We start from the raw sequence: 24207 nt of genomic DNA, 5'->3' as shown, positions 1-24207 counted from the left end.
TGAACACAATTGAAAACAATGTCTAAACCACAGTACAGCAGTGCATAATGTACTTTATCAAAAGCATATTTAAAAAAGTATGCCATTACTATAAATTGTTAGAAAACATTTATTATAAGTAGAAACAAACGAGGTAAATTTTGCTACTGACTCAGATAACATAATACACCACTGTGAGGGACAAAAGCAGTAAGGCAAAAGGAGTCACAGGTAAGTTTCAAGCGGAGGGCTTTTATTTCCCCAAAAATTAGTTACAACAAAATGAAGCTAAAGTTTGGGCCAGTTAAAAAGGTCAAACAACCAACCCATAACTAACACTCTGAACATAACAAATTCAACATACAGCTGACCTACAACAAAAGAAACAAAGTGGATTTATATTCTCAGACCAGGTTTGACAAACAGGGGAGACTAACAATGGAACATTACAAATTACACAGCCAATAACAACACAATTCAACCAAACACTTATTCAAAACAGTAAACATAAATTTACTTAAAATTATCCAAAACAAAAATACTTTATATAATGTAAATTAAGGACCAAAATATCTAAGAAAAGCATGAAGCTCCCCTCTGACATGATGGGGTGATAGTAGTGTCCAATTTGACCTCTCTTATATAGCAGCTCTTGCTCCAGGTTTTAAAGATGGCTGTGATCATGGCTGTGGCCATGGGTGTAAATCAATAAAATTGAATAATACATAACATTTAATTGTCAGGATTAGACATTAAGGAGCATTTAGAGTATATTTCCTAGAAGATGTTTCGACATTCATAAAATAATGACAACAGGTAGTTTTAGTATAAAAAAGCAGCTTACCAGACCTCTGGTTTTGCTACAATCAGTAAATGGCACTGTAATGAAAATACACTGACATACATAATATGAGACATGAAACAAAGTGAAGAGTGAAAACATTTTAAAATAAAATGCTTAAATGAATTTAGTCAAAGCTAAAAAAGAATGAAAACAATTACATTTCAGAATGTGTCTTAAATTATTTTACAATTTCAGGTTGATTTATATAATCTGTACAACTTACTCATGTGAAGCTTTGATTCTCAACTATTTAACATTGAACACACTCAATAAGAAGTATGTCCAGTTATTTACAATGACCTACAACTACTTCATATATTACAAGCTACTTTATAGACTATTTTACATGAACAAAAAAATGGATACAACACAAACAGTATATAAGAGTTTGCTACCAAACAAGCATTGTATTTCTTGCTGCTAGGATGCAGCTGTGATGTGTTGCCATAATGTTTAGTTTTAAGACAGCAAGGGGAATGTGTGGATGGAAAGGGGAACACCGCCGATCACATCAAAGTTTGTTCACAGGTCTTGGGGAGCAATGCCTGCTGCATATGTATAAAGTCTTTTATGGCTCCAGACAGAGCTGCATGAAATCTGATAAAGTGTCTCACATGATGTCACTTGAGGCAGTGTTGGTTTGGACAGTAAATGTATTTTTAAAAATCAGAAGGTGTGGTCTGTAGCCAGCTCCTCATCTCTGCTTGAGTCTAGCTGCTTGGGGCTACATTAGAGTAGATTAGATTCAACTTTATTGTCATTATGCAGAACACAACACACCCACAACCAAAGTGCTGGGTCATGCAGGTGCCAGATTTTGACAAGAAGAACACATGGAATAAAAAGACATATCTGGTTTTTCTGCGTGGATTTTTAAACTTTTTTTTAACCGTCGATCATGAGCCTGTCAATGTTATAGGAGTGCAATGCTAAACTGGTGGGGTACTCATTTATGGCAGGTATTTACAGTGCAGTCCTCTTAGAATCAGTAATGGAGGGGTACAATGCAAATGCTGCATAGGGAGGTGGGTCATCCACAGATTGGTGTGCTGCTTGTTGTTGTGGTGCTGTGCTCCAGGGTGTTTGGCTTGGGTTCCCAAATTCTTCAAAGACAACAGCAGCAGAAGGTGGTAGCTGTTTCATAGCAGGAGCCTCAAAGGCAGGTAGGACGACTATAGGGAGTTTGATCTCTGGGTCTGAAGCACATTTGATATCCAGATGGATCTGTGAAAAATATTGATGTTATATTGTTGGATTTTATTTTTTCTTCTTTATATCACCAGAATGTACATATGTATATTTTATATCACAGCATAAGCGCTAAGCCTTTCCCCAGCAAGCACTTGTTTATAAAAATCAGTAATGGAGTTAGGGTTAGGGTTATGTGACCAGTAACTGAAAAATTAAACCTTATTCACTAACTAAAGTACAAATAAGGCATTTAAAAAATGAAAACAGGAACACAAAAAAGCTTGCCATCAGATATTTTAACAAAACAGCAACCATGCACATGAACAAAAAATGGCTCAGAAAGAGGAAATTCAGCATTACCTCCCAAAAGCTATTTTTTGACCATAGTGTGATTTACCTTCAGCCTGTACTCCAGCTTGATGATGGAACAGTTTAAGATGGAGGGAGGTAGTTCCCTGGGGATGGGGATCACCCTGGTCACAGTCTCTTTGCTAGATGATGCAACAGCCTCAACCTTTTCCTTAAGGATCTTTTGTGTGTGAACTCTCCTGTGACCCTGGGCGAAGAAACTCCTCTTCTCGTACAGAATGAATTTAGGCTTCACTGAACGAGTTGAATGGTTGCTGATTTCAGCTGTGACTTTGAGAGCCTCACCTGTAAAATGGAGAATAGAAATACATTTCTAAACCCAAACAGTTGTTGATAACAGTTACTGTTCTGTAATAGGATGATGGGTATGCAGTTTCTCTATGAATACGTGGCCGAAAGTATCAGAAGTGACATATTTTTACCAAATACAAAAAGATTATTAAAAAAAGAAATTATTAAATTAATGAGTAAACTAATATCGGGCAGAAAATCAGCGTTTTACAGCCCTCTCTAGTTAAAATTTTCAGGTCTATTGCATCTCTGACAAAACAAGACTTTTAACTGCTGTTAAGTTCTTAATGAACATGCTCTTTAATGAAAACAAGATCAACCACAAAATATTGAACTCGGTGAGGAGCATTGTCATAGTTTGTCTCCCTGGTCCTCCTCTCCAGCCACATTTCCGTTTCCCTGTTTCCCCAGGCCCCTTCATTGCCTTTTCCCTTCCATCCACCAGGTGCCCTCAGACTTTCACTTTCACCATCACCATGACCTTCATCCAGATCTGCCTGTCTGCCTGTTACCTGCTTGCCTGTTGCCTTCCTACCTGCACCTGCCTGTAAGCTATTCTTGACAAAAAAACACTGAAGTCATCCTGCTGCCTGCTTCATCTACATTTGGTTCCAATCCTACATTTGCTGAGCAGTATTGAGCATTCATTGTGATCAGATCAGCCAATATTACGCAGGATTACCTCTACCAGACTAGATTATTACCTTGCTTGTATCCCATCCGCTTGGTGTGAACATCCATTGAAATGGTTCCAGAGCCAAAAAATCTGACAGATTTATCCTTGCAACCATACTGAGGTTCCTAAAAGAACAAACCCCACTTTCGATCAATGAAGTAAGATAATTGTATCTTCTGTTTAGACAACGTTCATTTGTAAATGTTTGCATTTTTTAAAAGATGAATGACTTCTTACCAGAAGTCCGGGAATATCCATGTCTGCTTTGGACACAAATGTGAAGTGGGCTTTGGCCGTTTTTGTTATCTTCATTGCTTGTTTTAGCTCTGCCTTCACCTTATGAACAATTTTACCTATGGAGGATTTGAAGGATGATGGGATTTTTCTGTAAAGTACAATAACAGAAAAGTAATTTAAATGAAGTAAAACATCTAAAACAGGGGTGCAGTGAACTTATTCCTAATCAAGTGCACTGTAGGCCTTTGTACATCCTAGTTTCAACACTAGATGTCGCTGTCAGCTTGAACAACGACTTGTCTTAAGATTATGGACTACTAGTCGAGGAAAATATTTACTTCAGTTGATTAAACATGGCCAAACCAATAAGACAGAAGTGAGTGAACGCCAAACATTTCAGGATTTCACCTATAACTATTATATATTTGACTATAGTTCAAAAATGTTAGGCCACCCCTGATCTAGCCCTGTGAGCACCAACCCAAAACAACGGTGAAATTTGAGTTTGTGCTCACTTGGAAAATAAAGATTAAGTATAAGCACGCACCTGTCAGGAATCTTGAAGGAAAAAGGAAATGCATGTCTTCCTTTACCAATGACTTCAGTGCCTGGGAAAGAATTACTAATCAATAGTTACGCTATCTCCACACAGTATATTAATAATGGCTTATTATCTAAGTAAGCTGCAGTGTATCACAAATTAATGATTAATTTAATACGTTACCATCGCGTCTTGCCTCTCTCAAGATATGATGTTTGACATCATAATATTGCTCATCAGACCAGTACACATAATGATTTTGATCGTAATGTTCATCCCAGCGAACCTCAGCTCTTCCTTGTGCTAAAAATATAAGCGATTGGATTTTAGTTTCCTTAGAAGCCTCCAAGATGATTCTTCCATTAATAGTATCTCCGTGTGTGAAGGTGTTTTCGCTGTTGATGGCATCGTATTCAATTGAGAAATGTTTGATGGTCATTGTCCACAAAGAAATACGCAGTGGCAAAATCTAAAAAGTTATAGACAACCAAAGCATTGTAAACCCTAAACAGCTGCTTTGGCACTATTTAGATGTGACCTCAGGCAGGCCAATCTTGTTAAACCGGTTTATCTTACCTGTTCCCATAGGTGAGACACACGTGCTCACACAGTGACTGGAAAAAACATTCAGTCCTGCAAACTCACCAGTTTTCTAAAAGAAAGAAAGAAAGAAAGAAATTCATCAGTCAAGAATGACTACAATCTCTTTGACAACTACCTCAGTGGGCTGAGAGTATACCTATGCTATTTTTAACCTGGGTTAATGACCGTCACATGCTACGCTTTCTCAATGTGTCACATGACATATTTTCCAATTGAATCTAACACATTTCGGTTTACTTGATTGCACGTGCATTCGGCATAATGTGATTTTAGTCCAAAGGACGTTACAGTTGAATGACGTGGTGGTGGCGCAATGGATAAGACACATGCTTTGGTGTGAGAGATAAAGCAGGAGCAAGTACTCCAATATCAGACAGTTGGAAAACGTGTGCAGTCCTTTAAGGCCACAGAAGAATTTAGTGAAAACCAGTCAGAAAGATGTAACAATACCGGCTAGATTTAATCACATCACGTCACTCACCACCACAACATTTATTCATTTAGCTGAAGCTTTTATCCAAAGCAACTTACAATTACTATATATATGTCAGAGGTGTGTCACAGTGGGGAATTGAACCCACATCTCTCACACCAAAGGCATGCATCTTATCCACTGCCCCACCACCACTAATGTATTTTTTTCAATTATTATTATTTTATGTTATAATAATTTATCTTTATATCTTTGGTTAATTTATTTCATCATTCAGGTATCTACAAACTACGCACAATTAAAAAAAGTAATTATCTCCAACTGAGATAAGGCCTTCTCAAGGGAAGGACAACACTTTAGTTTTTTCCATTATTATAAAAAATTGTTTCAGTAAAAAATGAAAAACGTTAAATAAATCTGATGGATTATATAAACTGACCTTCATGAAATTAAAGGACAGCTCTTTTAATGTAGCAGGCAAAACTATCGTAAATAGGAGAGCTGTTAGATTATAGATGACATTTTATTGCTATTGTCCAATACCACTGTATGTAGGACAAAAGAGGTACAGATCATATCAGGGGATGGTGGCACAACAGGTTCACTCTGACCAGATAATTGTCAAAGAAAAATCTCACTTTAAGAAAACAAATACCCTCTTGCACAAGACAAAGAATTTATAATGATTTAACAGCAGTAAATATATTGTTGCTATAACCAAAAACATATGAAATTACATGTGTGCCTGTTTATGTATATAGTTTTACAATGTGTGCACAGTGTAAAAACTTTGGACAGCATAACAAAATTTCACATTGTGACAGTGATATACTGCAGGTTGACAATTTGATAAAAGCAGCACCTGCAAATCCTTTTCTATTACTAGTTTTCCTTTCAGATGTAAGCTGTCAAGCACCAGCATCTCAGACCCACTTCATTCAAATTGGACGGACACAAAATAGAACTCCCCAAAACCATGTTTGTCAGTCTTTCCACTGTTGCAATAATCATCAACTCTGGTTTGGTCAAAAAAAAACCTTCAATTTACAAATGTAATCTGGCTCTGTGCCTCAGCTGGACACCGTGAAACAGGCTCCAATGGCTGCAACATCATCCTTGGGGATAAATGCGCTGTCAAAGTAGCAGACATCCACTACAAGTTGTTAAACAGTAAGATCCTTTTTGGTTATTTTGAAACAGCCATTATTTTGCTTCCCTTAGCCACCAGATTCCATAAAAAACAACATAATTTTTTGCAGATCCTCCGTAACAAATCTTCAGTCAAAGTGGATTGAAGCAATATCAAAGCCAACAAAACCATCTTTGTTGTTACAGTGGAAGGACTAACAAACATCAACTCTGGTTTGGTTGAAATAAGCCTAAAATTGACAGCATTATTTAAGAAAAAGTTCACAGTCACGTTACTGAGATTTATTGCCAAAATCGGTCAAAGGAGGGTACAATCCATATGCTCCATAGGGAGGTGGGGGAGCCAAAGATTGGGGTGCTGCTGGTGGTTGTGGTGGTACAATGCCCCATGCTGGTGGGTCTGTATTCCCAAATGGTTCGAATCCAAAGCCAGAAGCAGCAGGTGGTGGTGGTGCCATGGCTGCAACCTGAGAAGCCGGCAGGATGACTATAGGAAATTTGATCTCTGGGTCTGAAGCATATTTGACATCGAGGTAGACCTGTGCAAAATATAATATATATTATGATTTCTTCTTTATCTCACCAGAAATATCATACAGTATGATGTACAGTCACAATTATTGTCGGTTATGCACACAGGATGAATTAATTATCATCCTGTGTGCATAACCGACGCCTTCGGCAAACGACAAAGGGAGGGGTTCAAAAGCCAAAGTGCAGTTATAGGATTTAGACCAAAGTCATGATGCACGTAAGCAATCCAAGTCACTCTTGAGTCCAGGGGTCAATTAGATCTTTACAAATGGCCAATACATTAATACATCTCAATCTCTAAGCCTGTGTTCACGAAACAGAGAGCTAGAAGACTTTCCCTGTATTCCTTCATTTATAATTTTAAATTTTGCAGCTCCATAATTCAGAGAATAAATGCCATTTGGCCTGATGCCATACCAATCTGCTCAATAGTGTTTTGGGAGGTCTTTTTTTTTGTCTGAACGGAGCATATAAGGTGTTCCATACTGCACAGATTGCAAAGCACTTTCAGGCAAATTTGTGATTTTTGGACTACAGGACTTGACTTGAAATGTTCATTAAATGACCCAGTATGAAGTGGTCAGCTCTTCAGTTTTATAACTCTGTATCACTGGGAATTCATATTAAAAAGATATACTGTAACTAATGGATTTAAGAGGATAATATTTCTTTATTAAAAAAACAAGAGTTAATAAAACCAATGAGACTGAAGGACTTTCTCCTTGTGGGCAGGTTCACCAAAAAATGTGTTTTGTATTATGGTCCAATTTGTACCTACATGCTACAAGTGCTAAGTGCAGCAGAAAAAGTGTATGGCATAAATCATCTCCAATACGGAACAATAATCAATAAAATAAAACCTTCAATCAGGGGGAAAAACATTTACTATTTTCAGGGAAAAACAAAACTTGGATGGATAAAAGGTACTGCAACTCCTTTTTCTTCCTTTTAATGGGGCCAGGATTATCCTTGATTTTCAAGAACGGATATCTCGTTATGAGATTGACAGACACTATTTTCTTCTACTTTAGAGTGAGATCAGCTTGTAAAGCTTACAGGGTTCCCTGGGGGTCAGATTTGAAGGACCATCTCATTTTAAGATGGAAAGAGAGTGCTCCAAGACAGCTCCCAGAAATATATGCCTACATCAGGAGTGAAAGACTGGGATAGGACATAACTAAATGAGGACAACGAGTTAGACTTGGAAGCAATATGGGAAAAACGCTACCGATGTTTCGAAAAACCCAAATCATCAATATATACACTTATATATCGGACACAGACAGTAAAACATCTAATGGGATTAGTTTCCAATCCGTACTGTTCTTTCTATACCTTTGGAGCTGTTGGCTTTATACATACTGTATGGGAATATCTAGGGGTTTTGCTTCATGCGGGGAAGGTTATTAATACTATTGTAAAACTATCGGGGGTACAATTACCAATGGATGCTTGTGTACTTATTTTGAATGATGACTTTACCACTTTTAGTACGGCTGGCAGGCCTTAAAAAAGATTGTAGTCCAGAGTTGGAAACCTCTTCATGATACTTGCTCCAAAGGCTTGTGACCTCTGACATATATATAGCAATTTTAAGTTGCTTTGGATAAAAGTGTCAGCTAAATGAGTAACTGTAAATGATTAGAGAGGCTGCTGTCAGTCATTTTAATCTTTTCAATGTGCGCAGTACAGTCACAGCAAATATCATGGGGCATTTAAGCAGCCAATCAAAAAAAATGTTATAAACTTGACATGACAGGATAGAATAAACTCTCCAGAGGAAAAATAATTCAACTTTTGCTTCTGAAATAATTTAGATTCCCCGATGGAGCTCAGGATCTGGACGGCAGTTTCACTGTATGAACCTGGACCGTGTGTCAGACCTTTTGGATGTGTAGAAGAACACAGAACATTAATTAACATTAGATCCTGACCGATCCTGTCAGCATGTCGGAAGATTTGAATAATTGATGAAGTTACGGTGCTGCTGTAATGCGCCCCTAAAATAACAAAAAACAGTAAAATACTGCACAGTTGCTTTATGCTGCCTCAAGATAGCCTTACCACACCTCATTTTAAACTCTAAACACATTTTTAGTTAATTGTGATTTATAAAGGGAAATTGGCGCAGGACGTGCAGACACAGTCGTATAAATCAGAATATTGGGTTCACGCACTTCTTTTGTTTTGTCCATACTCAACCTTTAGTAGTCTTTCCTATACACAGTTTTATAAATGAGAACCAAGGTCATGAAGATGCTTACCCTCAGTCTGTACTCTACTTTGATGATATTGCAGTTGAGGATGGAGGGCTCCAAATCATGGGGGATGGTGATGACTCTTGAGACCTTCTCGTTAGCAGAAGGAGGGATGGGCTCTCCCACTTCTTTTAAGAGGTCTTTAGTGTGGACTCTTCTCTTCCCTTTTGCAAAGAAGCTGTGCTTTTTGTACACAAAGTATTTTGGCTTGACCTCACGAGACGAGTTGTTCTGAATGAAGGTCAGAACCTTTAATCCCTCTCCTGCAAAATAAACCAGAAATGTCAAAACAACCGTTGTTGTTACAGCTTACAACCAAACTTGTAAGTGTCAATATCACTTCAAGGCAGGGGTGGGTAATATGAGTTACATTTACTCTGTTACATGTACTCAAGTAACTTTTTTGAGTAAATTGTACTTTTAAGGAATCATACTTTTACTATTTTTAGAGAAACTTGCTACTTATTTTTTTATTTTATGCATTCATGATCTGTTAAGAGGTAGGTGGTCAGCTCGTCTGTTAATGATTTGCTATCCTACCGCAGTCACACATCCACATGACTCTGTTCAGAGCAGAATAAAGGCTAAAGCTAACAGCATGGTAGCATAGTTTTCAAATAGCTATAGCAGCTAATATTTACAGATAAAATTTAGTTCACCGTGCTGCGAACCCGGTCATATCCCAGGGTGTCAAATGCTTCTGCTTTGTCTGGCTTTTTTCACAGCGTCTGTATGTAATGCCCTGGGATGAGACCGTGTTGATGCAGTGGGCTCCGGTTGTGAAGTCAGTAGGTCAGAGAACTGTGCTGATGGCAAGCTGACAGAGATTAGTTTCTGTTGTGGTAATGCAAATATATTTAATAGTAAATGGCTACACACAGTAAATTTTGCTTCAAAACTACTCCTGCTTTCTGCCATGATGTAAATCTTCATGCTAACAGTGTATGAACATGTTCACTGGTATAGCCTGATGAAGAGAGACCAACTTATGTGCACACAAAAAAGACAAACTACTCTTATTTCATGTGGATGTGACTGATATGTTTCAACCAGAGAGGATCTTCCTCAGATAAAAGTGAAGTAGAGAACATACCTGTATTTAATAGGATATAAATGATGAAACAACTTAATATAGGAGACAAAATAAAAGAATGTACATTTCTATCCAATCTTTACTTATTGGAAACTTAACAGACTATAATATTAATGTAGTATTTTGTAACCACACCTTTGTACCTTTACATGAGGAAGACCATCAGTAGCTGAAATAATTCCAGTCACATCCACATCAAATAAAAGACTTGGAGACCGAGTGTTTTTTTATTAAAGTTACTTGCTACTCAAGTCATTTTTTCAGTAAACACTTTTGTCCTCTTACTCAAGTACAGTAGTTATTTTGATGATCACTTTTACTTCTACTTAAGTATTTGTTTTTGCAAAGTAATACTTGGGTACAATTTTTGGCTACTCTTGGAAAGTACTCTTGGGCTCTCACCTTGGAAAAAGCCTGTTTTTTCAAGATTCACATCCATTGCTACTGTTCCTGAGGTGAAAACTTTCATTTTCTTATCCTTAGACCCATGCTGTGGTGTCTGAAAGAAGACCAGATTAATTAATGCAATACACCTAAACAACAACAACAAAAAACACTTTCAACCCTTTCATTGTTTTTTCTGGTGCCTCAAATGTACACATCCAGTGCCTGCCAGCACAACAAAAGCTATGTTAATTGAGCCAACAGTTACTGTTAAGTTAACCACTGTAGTTTTAACATTATCATTTATAATGGATGGATGGATGTTAAAGTTGTGTTTTTACAGTGTGGGTTTGCTAAAAGCAGTTGGGGTTTAGGCACATCGCTCAATATACCTCACTGCAGGTACTAAAGAAGGGCTCGATTTCGATCATTCAACTAGGTTCACCAGCCCACGCAAATTGTTTTCCATGCTGGAATGACAGGAATGAACATGTAACTCAGCACATACCATTAGCCAAGGGTCACTGTTCAGGTCTGCCTTCAACACAAAGTTTATCTTGGTTGAATCTTTCTTGCTAATCCTCATTGATCTGCCCAGCTTGGCTTCCAGTGAGTACACAATTTTACCATCGGAACCAGTGAAGGAGGAGGGCATTTTCCTATAGCACAAGAGCAGAAGGCCAGAAGAACGTGAGAAGCTGATGGACAATATCTATCCATTGCACATACAAGAAAGTAGGCAATCAAATAAACATGCAGAATATACATTCTATCAACAAAAAATATACTTGCAAAGAAGACATTATGCAAGTACAAGATTTCATTGTTTAAAAAACTACATCTGGAGAGGGGACTGTCTGCTCCAATTCATTTTGGAATTTAAAGAATGATTACTTACTGGAAAGGGATCTGAAAGGTGAATGGGTAAACATGGCATCCTGGGGCAACAACACTGCTGTCTGAAAAGAAATTGAAAAGCTACTGCTAGTGACGTTAAAACATGTGTTTATTTTACAACCATTACATATTTTTAAGTTTGCAGTAAATGTAGGGGGATTTGGTGTAGTGCAGTGGTGTAGATTAGTGATACACAGGTATATGCCGTATAGCCACTAGGAAAGGTCAAGGATTTCTGTATATCCTCTTAAAAAGTATGAGGATACCTAACAACATCGTTTTGTGACAGAACTCACTCACACAACACTTTCTATCATAATTCCAGCATTGGGTCTTCCGTGGCCTGTGACTGATGTCACCAACCAAGGAACAATAACACTTGCTTGGTCATTCTCGGCGCAAGTTTGAAATTAACTAATGTGTATCACTAAATGACATATGTAACGTAAGCCAACACAAACTACTCTCTTTTGGTATTTTCATAAGCCTGCCCATGAAGCTACTGCCGCTCTGGGTGACACTTTAGCTGCAGAAGATGACACGAATGTTTAAGTTACAGAAACCAAGCTCAATGCTATCATAACGTTACCTGGTAAGTGAAAGTAGCTTATACGTTATATTAACATATACATATGTATATTAACGTAACTGTTAAGCTGGGGATTGTTGGTATACTGATTGTATCTCGATCTAGCTAACTTCACTAAAGTTAGTGTGGTGGAGCAATGAATGCAGGAGACGGGGAGAGATAACTTATATTATATATTAGATAGTATATACTGTGTGTGTGTGTGTGTGTGTGTGTGTGTGTGTGTGTGTGTACACAGTAGTAGAGGTAGCAGTTTCTGGAAGCTTTCTTGTGCATTTATGCTGATACAGTACATAGCCTAAGTTTTTACAGTGGTTTTGGAATTGTTAAGTTCATAATATTCTGTAATTAATGAGTGTTGGTGATAGAACTGCTCAAATGTTCATTACTGCTACTGAAAAGCCTCAGCTTTCCATTATAGTTGCAACTTGCACTCTTAAATGTGCATTAAAAATTGCCAGTTGATAAAACCTGTGCCCCATATAATATATAAGGCTAAATGTAGCTCTTAACTGGCTGAGTTAGTTGGTGATCAACACTAAACTGTAGAAAATCAGTCTAGTCTCCCCAGCTGTAAATGTCATTGGCTGTTAAAGACATGTGTTGCTCTTAATAAGTGGACGGATGAGCGAGTTTGAGGCTGGGAGGGAAAAAATCACAGTATACTCCCTACAAAAAACTAGACTACACCAATGGTGTGGTGGTAGGATGCAGTTTCTTATCTGAATCAGAGCAGTTCTACAGTATCACGCTGCCCACACCGCAGCAATAAGTCCGATTTAATGAGAGTAAAGAGACAGGAGCTGGAAGCTCCACAAACATCTCTGTCAAGCTTTTACACAAGCTTAGTAGACAGCAGAGTAAATGTACACTTGCAGCACTTTGCTAAAGGCTTTGGGGATGGTTTATGGTTTGTGACTGGACAAAAGAGTGGGTGGTCTTTACCCCTTAGCTCACTGAAGCTGTTGATATGATAATCTAATCAAGTAGATGAGCAATCAAAAGCTGAAAGAAATACAGTTGTTGCATTACTTGCATTACAACTCAGGCTCACCACAGCCTGAAATAGAACATTTAAATACTTACATGTTTCTCCATTCTGGTTTGTCAGTAGGGTTTGGTTGTCATCTCCTGAAGGTAAAAATAAATAAATAAATCAGCACACTGAATTAAGAGCAAATAACATTTTCTAACGGAACTACAAGATCATTTGGTGTAAAAATCCAATCACAAAATCCACACGCCCTAGGTGACAGCAAAACCCTAAAGAAGTTTGGTTTACTATCACAAGACAAACAAACAACGGGAACTAGATTTGACGGTTCTTTATTTATTACCACTTCTGCTGGTCAGTGCCTAAGATAAATTATTATAGGGCTGTAACTAACTAATTATTCAATCTGTTGTGAATCATCTGTTGATCATTTTCTAGATCAGTTAGGTGCAGAAAATGGAGAAAAATGTTGATCAGTGTTTCCCAAAGCCACTCTCATTGTTCACTTGAAATGAGCCAGCTCAGGTATTGGCTTTGAATGTTTTACTGCACTAATTTATAATATTTATAATAATATAACAGGTGGAGCTATCCTCAGTTAACCTGGTTCTCCACATCAGGGGTAAGAAAACATCTAACTTTATCATTATGAAAATAAACAACTAACCCGGCTGTTAATACTCACTATCAAGCTAGCATGTTATTATTGGATAGGTTTAAAAAGACCGAGTTGTAATCACTAAAGAGCTGGCTAGCTAACTGTTAGCTGGTAGCTGTGCTAACAGCTGCGGTAACATTTGGGCAAAGATAAAAACGGGCTGATACACATTTTCCCGTTTCCATCAGTTACACTACAGGAACGTGTATTTCGTGTTAGACTCATAACTTGTACGTTGTTTTGCATGTTAGAGCTTCCATGGTGACAGCATTATTGTCTCTGATGAGGACTGCACCCCAGAGCCCAGCACAGATCGGGACATGACCGGGGTCCGAGGAAGAAGACACAGGACGGAGAGGACGAGGTGCAAGCCAAGAAGCACATCTTCTAGGACTTGCGTCGAGCTTCACGCTCCAGCAACAGCATATTAACAGGTATATCTATACATACAGTATATATTTTAATATTAGTCTATTATCTCCCAGTGTGCTTCTCTCCAAGTTTCTCTGGTGTTTCCCCCTAAGCCCTTTGACTGTCAAAAATAAAGTGCTTTATAAATGTAATCTATCACTATTATTACTTTTTTATTATCATTTACTGATTACAACAACTAAGTACAGCTCTTTACAGGCCAGAATCTGAGGACTGTGGACAACATCCAGACTACTGTGTTTCCATGCACCACACAAGGCGGACCTTCCAGACCCAGGACAGAGTAACAGACAGTTCAGTCAGGCAGCATACAGACAGTTTGTAGTGTTGCAATGTGGAACACTTGGCCACAGAGTCGTGATACTAAGTTGCTGTTTCTGGAAGATATGCAACTGCTACGCAAATAATTCCCTCCATTGTGTGAATAAATACCTGTACATTGTTAGCTTTATTCCCAGGAGGGTAGAGAAAATACAAAGTATATTTTTCCCTGTTCTGGATAATATTTTCATTCTTTTTTAAATAAAACATTGAAAATGATACACTTGCAGCATAAACAATCAAGCAACTACATTTGTGTCTTATGTCTGAAATAATGACATCCAAATGTGGTATAACACTTGTTTATTGTTATTATATACTATTAAAACTACAACCTATATCACAAATAGATCATTTTTAAAACATCAATAAAAATAAGTATATACAGGAAGACAAGGTGTATCCAGATGTATCTTGACTGATTATGAAGACAGTTCAGACTTTACTCGTAGCATCGTATCGCCGCTGTGGAGATGATTAAATATATCACAGTCACCTCTCTGACATGATTACCACATTTCAAAACCAACCAAATTACTTTTTGTTTTATATTTTGCTGTATCTAGCAACACAGTTGGGGCAGGGACACCTGACTGAACCCCATGACGAGAGGGATCATCAGGTCTCCTGGTCCTGCTTCTATGCATCTCCTCAGTAGTAGACAACCGGAGGAGGAGGAGGATGGCACTCTGGAGGTCTACGATGTAACTGTAGTCCTTCTCCACCTTCAATGAGTACAAGCTCCACTTCTTGGACTTCTTGTTATACACCTTGCTGTACCTGATAATACAGAAAGGAATTTTCTAACTGACATTGTTCTCTTATAGAGTAATTAATAAACTATTTCCACATAAAATGCAATCAATAACAATAAATCAGCACCATCTATCTGTATTCCTCATACTGTTTAATATTTTTTGACCCATCACTTATAAATGTAGAGTAAAATGCACAAGAGTACTCAAAAAGCAACATACTGAACTGTGTCATCAGCTCTTGTCCTGGCTGGGCTGTGGACACGGTGGTTGTAATCCAGGCCAGCCAGCATGGTCCGATCAGTGTACATCGTCTTACCTAATATTAGCACCTACAGCTAGATATAATTCATCGTCTCTACTCTGGCTCCTACACCAACCTGCACTCGGAGCTACTGTTAGCTGTATGCTAAGTAGGTAGCTACGTTTGCTAGTGATGAAAGTAACAAATTACCATCAAAATGATAAAAGCCAGATTACCTGTCCAGCAGAAATAAAGCCACCACGGTGTAACTTTTCAGCCCCTTGGTGTTCCTCAGTTGTCAGTCACTATCGTTGAAAAGCCACGCAGATATAACCTCCGGTCTGACCGCTTCGCTCGTCAGGTCTGAGAGAGAGCAGCTGACCGGGTGCGCGCACGGGGGCAGCTCCTGTAGCAGCAGGGCTGGTAGCCATGGCAGCGAGGGAGAGTGACAGTCACCCAGCCAATCATTGCATTCGGTCCGAATGACACGACTGGCTGTGTTTACTGCAGCCCTGAGAGGAATACAGCCGATTTTTATACTCTCTTTTTCAGAGCATCTAACTTTTTAATATGTATTGGTGTATAAAGACAGTTTCAACAAATATGACAAAAAGTGTTTCAGAAGCAACTTGCCTACCCTGCCTTTAATTAAGTAACCTTAAATTTATGCAGAAAAAGCAGAAATTGGTAAAGAAAAATTCGCCAGAATGCAGGAAATAAATTGTTTATGCTCAAATCGCCCAGACCCCCGCTTAGTGCCTTGCCACTACAACTGCTCATAAGCAAGAAAATACATGGTACCTGACTGCCCCTGCCTTACATCACTATTTGCTAAGCTAGGCTGGGGGGACAATGAATATATAATAATGCTGTGTGTACAGTTCAGAATCAGTAGGCAAGAGTGCGCTATATATTAGCCCCCTTAAATCAAAATCTTTTGAGATTTTTACTTGACGTTTTTATTTTATTGGCTACCCTGCTGTGTGGAGGTCCATCCATCGTCAACCGCTTGTCCTGCCTTCTTGCTGTGAGGCGACAGCGTTAACCACTGCACCACCGTGCCGCCCCCTGTGTGGAGGTTTGTCTTAAAAATACCAATACATGGTCACTCCGAACTCGTCACATTTAGACACTTTGTCAAGACCCCTTGGAGTCACCTGTTAATGCCTTTGGCGTCGTGTATCGATATGTAGGGCTCTGCAGTCAAGTTAGCAACAATAAATATGCAACAGCAATTATAAATGTCAAGTTAGACATTTAAAATAAAACATAGTGTTAACATTTTGAAGTGGCACATTGCGAAACGTCACAGTTTGTTTAGGTTTAGGCACCAAAACTACTTGGTGAAGGTTGTGTAACTTATGCAACTTAAATAAAGATATTTTATGTTGACTTTCTGTTTCACACAGGAAGTAAACACCCATTTCCTAGTAGTTCAGTAAAGTTGGAAATACTGATGTCGGAGGAGATATAGGAGACACTACACCTTATAACATTGAAGGTTTTGCATTATAAATGCAAATTAGGCAAAACTATATTTCCCCAAACTAAGCATGGAAGTATAACCAGCAGGAGACACCTAATGGGCGAGGGAATTTTGGACACTACGCATAATAGTTACTGAATGTTTAGTTCCTCAAAATAATGCAAAATTACATTTCTCCAAACTAAGTGTTGTAGTATAACCAGCAGGAGAACACTGATGGGCTAGATGACATTGGACACTACACATTATAACAGTGAAGTAAATAATATATAATATATCTGCAGTTCGTCTTGATGGCGTTGGACTTCGTAGAAGGTCCCCGTTCACTCATCTCACAGATAGCTGCACACAGAGATAATTGTTATTTGTGCAGCTCATAGGACTATAATCATTTTGGTAAAAAGCTTGTAGCTTGTTTACGATAGTAAAGAGGCACCATTTCTGTTTTTAAACACGTTGAGTGAACATGCGAGTTATGGATCCGGGAAGTTCAAATCTGTGAATATATTTCCAACTTCACCAAACTTCTCCAGTGAAAGTCTGGTTTTATTTGGCATAGCTTAACTTTACATTTCTGGGTCAGTGAGAGATAAGTCTTTTAATAACTTATATAGTAACAGGTTGTCCGTTTCATGTCATTGGAAATTAGATTTGCACCTTTTTGTTTTAGAAAAGGTAAGACTGAATATGCTTGAAAGTGTCAAGTGGTGTAACCAAAAAACAATGACATTTATTAAATATGCTATCCACCTACAGTGTGAGTAAATGTAAAAATGGCTTAAAACATCATATTACACTGCAATAGTTGATTACATTTTATTCCACATGGATTTTCCTGTATGTTATAATTTTTTTTGAAAAATACTGGTTACACCAATTGACACAAACTAGTTACACCACCTGACGATGTTGCATTTACAATCAAAGGTCAAGGTTTGTTGAAGAAATTGACACTGAAAATCAAGCATGACAAACAACAAGGTCAACTAAACTTTCTGTTGCTCACATCTATTCCAAACTTTACATTGATAAGAGTCCTTTCCTGAACACATCTACATGCCAATATTCAATTATTGTCATAGCCTACCTACTGGCAAAAGGAAGTGATGATTAACTCCTGCATGACCTTTCCAATACGCATGATAATTCAGAGCCATGTGTTCCAACCTCCAGCCACTGCACTGCGGCTGCGGCTGCGACACACCACGACGTGCGTCACGGCGTGAGAGCTCATCCAACACTGTGCAGCTTTCATTTTTTAAATTAATCCACTTTAATAAATAAAAATTTTAAAAACAGAGCAGTCTCTCACAACTTTTGAATTAATGTTTTTTTGTATGTGCATTTATAAGAGTAGTACTGCTTAACACCACTCTCTCCGGACTAGCGCATGCATCAGTGGCAGTAGCGGCCAGAGAATTGTTCATGGTTGAAAAGCTTTTTGCTGGTCGCACAAAGTTTACAATGGACGACAATGTTCTTTGCATCTTGCACTGTGATACAATAATGGCAATACTTACAGATGTCAAAAGAACTTCCTTGTTCTCCATATTTCCTTTAGCTTTTTGGCCAACAGCTGATCGAACAATAAGGTCAGGTTTCTAGACTTAAACTGCAGTATTCACGTCAAGGATGGTGTGTTCTGGTAATGCACTGTTACTTGGATTGATAACTGTAATATTAATACTGTTTTGGAAATAGTAATCCCCCATACTACTAGTTCCTGGGAAAAGCAATAATATTACAGTAACGTGCCCAGCACTGATAACAGCAAGAATCATCAGGGTGTCTTGTCTTCTCTCAGGTCTTCTATAAGACAAAAACATCTTAACAACAACGATAGTTCCGTATTGTTACTCCAGATTCTGTGCAGCCCTCTAAGGCTATTTCTAGTGATTTTATCCTTCACGCGCACACGCAGTACTGAAAGAGCTTTTTCCACCCCCACCAGCAGGATAGGCCACAACCACAGTCTCACATTGTGTCTAAACTGGAAATAGCTTCATATAGCAAGTGAGACAAGCGCTGAGCAGTCAAGGGAAGCCCCAGAGATTGTTCTCTATAATGAACAAACAGATGTTGGGAACAGTGCAAAGCACCTGTGGGCTAGGGCTGCAACTAACGATTATTTTTGTAGTCGTCTAATCTGTTAATTATTTATTCGATTAGTCGACTAGTCACAATTATTTTCGTCACCCACTAACCCTAATTAAACCATTTAACTAATTAAATATCTTTCAACTGAATTACTGATCTCCAACACACAGCCTAACTAGCTAACGTTACCATTAAGTGAACAAGATTTACTATTCAGAATGAACACAAGTATCAACTCCAAGGGGAAACAGGGAAGTAGACAAGACAGCGTAGGATGCTCCTTTAATTCACTGATTTACTATTACAATTAACGTGTTTGCTAACACAACTAAAAGAGCGTTCTCTTAGCCAGCACCTTCCATGAGACCTCAAAACCAAGAATGCAAAGAACTATGGAGAGGCTTCTCCAAGATAACAGCTAGGCTTTATCCCTTCTTCCGGCTTTTCTTCCTCTGTCGTTGCTGCTGCAGTGGTCTGAGTAACTGGGACCAGTGGGCTCTGTGGGCGTGACTGTCCAGCTGGCACCGCTAACCTTGCGGGCGCTTGTGGAGCTTCTCAACCCTGAAAACGTTTGAGCACATTTTGGATTTGCCATAAATTTTCGTAAAACTGCCAATATTCAAGTTCTGCACAGTTGATTTCTTGGCTCAAAACCTCTCAAAATGTATTTAGTCATGAAATAGCGTACAAAACAAAAAAAACGTTCTGCTGTTAGCTTCTTTCTCCGTTGCTTTCTGCTTCTTGCATGGCAGACAGAGGAAGCCATACTGCCCCTAGCATTCCATGTAGTGCATTGCAGTTGGAAATCTACGACCACAAATGTTCTTAATGAAAGATTGCTATCTCTCTCTTAAACGACATCACTGTAACGACGCGTCGACAATGAAACGTTTTTTTATAATCGTCGATTACGACGACTAATCGTTGCAGCCCTACTGTGGGCGCAGCATAACTTCGCGGGCGATGTTATGCTGCGTCTGCGTTAACAGAGCGCACACCGGGCAAAGGAGCTCCCGGGCTTCCTCCTCTAATCAGTGAGGATGTGGAAAGAAGCCGCCCAGAGTAAACACCCTAGATATGAAATAGCTAGTGATTCTCTTGGGCGTGAAAGCAGGATTAGGATGCAAAATAGCCGAGCTACCACAGAGATAGCATAGATCGCTAACTCCCGAACCCGACATCAAGGCCAACCGGGCACTTTTGCCCTGTTTTACGGCAGTGTCAATCATAGCATCCTTGCGTTTTCTCATGCAGCAACCATATAGGCATTATCTTGGACACTAATGCAAGCAAATGACCGTGGTGTGAATAATTATAATAATAATATTTAGTAAATTCAAATTTTTATAATTATAATGAATTATGAATGTTTTCCTGAGGTCATACCATTTGACATATAAACCTGATCATACCTGTAAGTGTCAAATTATCCCATATATTTCAGAGAGTTAATAACCCTGGCATGAAGCAGTTAGGGTTCATCAGGAGTCTTTCTCTGATATAATTTTACTGTCACATGGTCTTCTTGCACAATATTAACAAAATGGCACATTGTATGGTGGTTACACAAACTTGACACTTCGACAAGTCGACTTGACTCACATGATTCCCAAATTAATTTTAATAATAATAGTAATTTTAAATCTGAAAACTTGTGTGCTATTATTTTTTTACTATTAAATAGCTCTAATGCATCATAATGCCAAACCAATTAACAGGGTGTTTAACTGAAAATTTCACTTTTTTTTAAGCAAGTTTAATCATTTGGTACTTGTACCTTGCTTAAACTTTTAGGTTACACCACATTGGCATTTTTGTCAATCATTCCCCAAAAATTCTCTCCAAATTGATTAAAACCTGAAACCAGATTACAACCAGAAAGTATATAATATGTAAGTCTAATTTAACTCTTTTACATTGAACTAAGCCCATTTATCCATTAGGCTATTCTCATCGTCTTACTACAGTTGATTTGTTTCCTGTCTTTACATTTTCCATTTCAATTTTAAACACTGTCACTGCCACTTCGTGGATCTCTTTAATGTAAGGGTCTCATTTAAATATGTGTAAATAGCTGTGCCACTTTGTTTCGCAAGTTATCTTAAACACCTTTTGTAAACTGACATCTTATGCGTCTGGAAATGAGATAATCCCTGTTATCGTTGATATCTGCATTAAATTTGCCGACTTACCTTTGAGATTTTTGTCTCGAATGAAGTCGTGTTTAATGCTGAAGTACTTCTCCTTAGAGTGGTACACGACAGTAGTTTTACCGTACCTCTCGGTCCACAAAACGTCGGCTTTCCCCTTGAATTTAATTGACAGGGAGTCGATTTGGAAGTCTTTGGCCACTTCCATCGTGACTAGACCCGAAACGCAGTCGCCATTGGTGAAAATGTTTTCCTGATTAACAGGGTTGTAGGTGACTTTGATGCTCTTTACAGTGAACGGCATGATGCGCGTTTTACAGCGAAAACTTTAAAGGCTATGTAAAGCAAAGTCTTCTTCTTTGAGGTTTGTCGGCAGTTGGCATTATCAATGTTGCATTAGCGTACAACACCTCAGGTGAGTTTGTCCTCCTAATATGAGGAGGGTAGTTCCGCTGTTGTAGCCCAACTTCTTTTCAAACTGGTTTCTATACGCTTGCGCGTGTTGTGTGCAGCAGCTGCATACTGGTTCAGTACCCAGATTCGTCACGCCTTCAAATCTACTGGCGACTATAATTGCATTGTGATTATGGCCCCAAAGTGGAAGGACACTGTTTCCTAGAATGTCATACTTTTACGAAGCCTACATATCTCACATTATGCACTACTCTCCATAAAGTATGCTGCTAGGCACATCCACACTGTATAGCCTACTATTATTAGGCTGCTCCGGCTACTGGCCTATATTTCTCATACTGGTAAGGATGGATCTAGCTGTCAGGACTGGCAGGGGGCAGGTAAACGGATGATAAGAGCCAGATGCAGACACTCCAGCCACTGATGCAGTTAGTAGAATTTCTTAACTCAAAAACAGTCTTACATGTGAGGTGAGAAGTCCAAAACACAGGCTGAGTACACAAGGTATAATTATCTTGATCATTTATTTAATCATTTGCCCAACATAATGAAAGTTTGTAGTTCTTTCATGCTTAACACATAGAACTTTACATATTTTAATGGGTATTATAAGTCCACCTCCTCTCATCTGGCTGGAGTCTTGTGCTCTCACAGCTTGGAAAAGGGTGCTTGATCCGGGATGTTGATGAAGCAGGTCTGTGTATAAGAAGCCGCCTAGGCCAAAATTTAATACTTTACTTGCACATATACGTACATACAATACATACTGTCATGAACATACATACATACACGCTTGCATATACATATACTGTCAATTGTGAGTATGTATATATATGCGATGTGAGTATGTAGGGCAAAGTATGTGTCTATATGCGAGTTAGATTATACGTTCGAGGGTAGGATAGGGTGGGGTTCATTCTACAGTGAATAACGCTCTTGCCTTTATTGTGGGAGCATGTGTCATTGCTACTCTTGCAGCAGGTCTGAGGATTATGGGGACATGAAAACATTACATTTACATTTAGGAGGAAGAAGAAAGTTTTTGAAGGAAGACACTTTTTTCCACTGTCAAAAATTTTGCTGTCAACACATTTCATAGGCATTTACTGATTTATCTGATGCTTATAATGATTTAAATGTGTTCATTATGTTGTTGTTAGTTTGTTGTAGCTTACAGCTTAGGCTACTGATTCATTTTAAAATGTAGGCTATTTGACTTTTTTTTTAATCTGTAATGAAATTAAGCAATTGTAAAATTAATAAACCCCATAACTGCCACACTGCCATTGTTATCAAGCGTGTATATGTCAGGGGTCGGCAAATAAGTCTGGCATCAGGCCTAATTTTTTCAGTTCTGTTATATGGCAGGCCAAAACTAATTATTTCAAATTCTTGGATACTCGTGTGCACATTTATCTTAGTCGGTAGTGTGCAGGACACCCGTGGGGAGGGTTGTATGATTGATTCCAACATACTGCGGAATCTTTTTTTCTTTCTTGTTAAACAAATTGATTATAAGGACACTTTTGCACATGCTCACAATAAAGCATGTGCTGCAGTGTGTGTGTGCGTCCCGGCTTTTGTTCCACATTCATAAAGCGCTTATTTTCATTTCCCTGAGGAAATTCAGGAGAATCCAATCACACGTTTACTGACGGCTTTTTCAGAGGTGAGTCAAGCAGGCCAGAGACTGTTTTGAATATCCTTCAGAACTTTTCAAGATACTTGACATAAAGAATTGCTGCAAACAAAGTTTTTGCGCTTTTATTTTGGAGGCACAATCCCTCAAGAGGAAGTGATTATGTGAGTAACTGTTGCTGCCATGACTGAGATCTAGCACCTGCTGCTTTCAATTTATTTATTTGTTATTTTTCTGCTGTCAAAGCAGTCTGGTCGCGGGCCGGATATTATTGCTGACAGGCCAGTTCTGGCCCGCAGGCCGCCTATTGCCGACCATTGGTGTATGTATGTGTGTGCATGAAAGTATGTATGTATGTGCCAGTGTGTATGTATGTGCATGACAGTATGTATGCAAGCGAAGTATTCAATTTCGGCCTAGGCGGCTTCTCATATCTGTGTAGTCTCTGTAAAGGTTTGGGGTTATGGAAAACATCCATCCATCCATCCATCCATCCATCCATCCATCCATCCATCGTCAACCGCTTATCCAGCGTACAGGGTCGCGGGGGGCTAGAGCCAATCCCAGCTGACATCGTCCGAAAGGCGGGGGACAACCCTGGACAGGTCGCCAGTCTATCGCAGGGTTATGGAAAACAATGGATGCAAATATAGAATTATGTAGCTAAGTATACAAATGAACAAAATGCTGTTTCTCACTGTCCAAGGTGCTAAAAACAAAGTCACAATAGTACTTACAAGACAAGGCGCTGTATTAATACAAAAAATAAAGATGCTGGCCAGCCAAAAGGAAGAAGTCACAAATTCATTAAATTAAACAAATGTAACTGCAAATTTTAACACAACTATAATGGAAACCTGGAAAGCCTAACTTGCCGGTTGGATGTACTTCTCCAGTATATTTGATGAGCTTTTCACCATCAGTCAGGCCCACAAAAACAAGACAGTAA

General features: G+C 38.7%; 2 protein-coding genes across 7 annotated transcripts; both read right to left on the bottom strand.

Annotated features, from left to right (window-relative positions):
* Nucleotides 1–211: 211 nt before the first annotated feature.
* On the bottom strand, nucleotides 212–5072 carry LOC119892002 (arrestin domain-containing protein 3-like). Of its 6 annotated transcripts, XM_038704050.1 has the most exons (8): nucleotides 4868–5072; nucleotides 4705–4780; nucleotides 4312–4431; nucleotides 4135–4195; nucleotides 3588–3735; nucleotides 3379–3475; nucleotides 2412–2668; nucleotides 212–2047 (listed from the first exon to the last, which is right to left on the bottom strand). In XM_038704050.1, the coding sequence occupies exons 2-8, from the start codon at nucleotides 4712–4714 to the stop codon at nucleotides 1787–1789; spliced, it is 954 nt and encodes a 317-aa protein (XP_038559978.1). In that variant the 5' UTR covers nucleotides 4715–4780; nucleotides 4868–5072; the 3' UTR covers nucleotides 212–1786. The 6 variants fall into 6 exon arrangements, with proteins under 6 accessions (XP_038559978.1, XP_038559974.1, XP_038559980.1 ...); XM_038704046.1 differs by lacking the exon at nucleotides 4868–5072 and having other exon boundaries at nucleotides 4312–4597; nucleotides 4705–4849; XM_038704052.1 differs by lacking the exon at nucleotides 4868–5072 and having other exon boundaries at nucleotides 4135–4145; nucleotides 4312–4523; nucleotides 4705–4847.
* A 601-nt stretch (nucleotides 5073–5673) lies between these two features.
* On the bottom strand, nucleotides 5674–21674 carry LOC119892001 (arrestin domain-containing protein 3-like). The gene is made up of 7 exons (XM_038704045.1): nucleotides 21248–21674; nucleotides 13155–13199; nucleotides 11481–11541; nucleotides 11091–11241; nucleotides 10601–10697; nucleotides 9112–9368; nucleotides 5674–6852 (listed from the first exon to the last, which is right to left on the bottom strand). The coding sequence occupies exons 1-7, from the start codon at nucleotides 21507–21509 to the stop codon at nucleotides 6586–6588; spliced, it is 1140 nt and encodes a 379-aa protein (XP_038559973.1). The 5' UTR covers nucleotides 21510–21674; the 3' UTR covers nucleotides 5674–6585.
* Between the last annotated feature and the right edge of the window lie 2533 nt (nucleotides 21675–24207).

The sequence above is a fragment of the Micropterus salmoides genome, unplaced genomic scaffold (assembly GCF_014851395.1).
Source record: "Micropterus salmoides isolate LMB-PRFRI ecotype aquatic unplaced genomic scaffold, ASM1485139v1 Ms_hic_scaffold_7, whole genome shotgun sequence".
In the NCBI taxonomy this organism is placed as follows: Eukaryota; Metazoa; Chordata; class Actinopteri; order Centrarchiformes; family Centrarchidae; genus Micropterus; species Micropterus salmoides.
This window is presented reverse-complemented; position numbering and strand designations above follow the sequence as displayed.

Bases quoted from the DNA above. Each gene is read 5' to 3' on its own strand.
- LOC119892002 (XM_038704046.1), bottom strand. From the start codon at position 4,567: ATGACCATCAAACATTTCTCAATTGAATACGATGCCATCAACAGCGAA. The intron at 4,196-4,311 runs GTAACGTATTAA...ATTCTTTCCCAG, and splicing joins GAGAGAGGCAAGACGCGATG to GCACTGAAGTCATTGGTAAA. The intron at 2,669-3,378 runs GTAATAATCTAG...TCCATTTTACAG, and splicing joins GCGGATGGGATACAAGCAAG to GTGAGGCTCTCAAAGTCACA.
- LOC119892001 (XM_038704045.1), bottom strand. From the start codon at position 21,509: ATGCCGTTCACTGTAAAGAGCATCAAAGTCACCTACAACCCTGTTAAT. The intron at 10,698-11,090 runs GTATGTGCTGAG...GTCTTCTTTCAG, and splicing joins ACAGTGACCCTTGGCTAATG to ACACCACAGCATGGGTCTAA. The intron at 9,369-10,600 runs GTGAGAGCCCAA...TTTATTTTGCAG, and splicing joins AAAAACAGGCTTTTTCCAAG to GAGAGGGATTAAAGGTTCTG.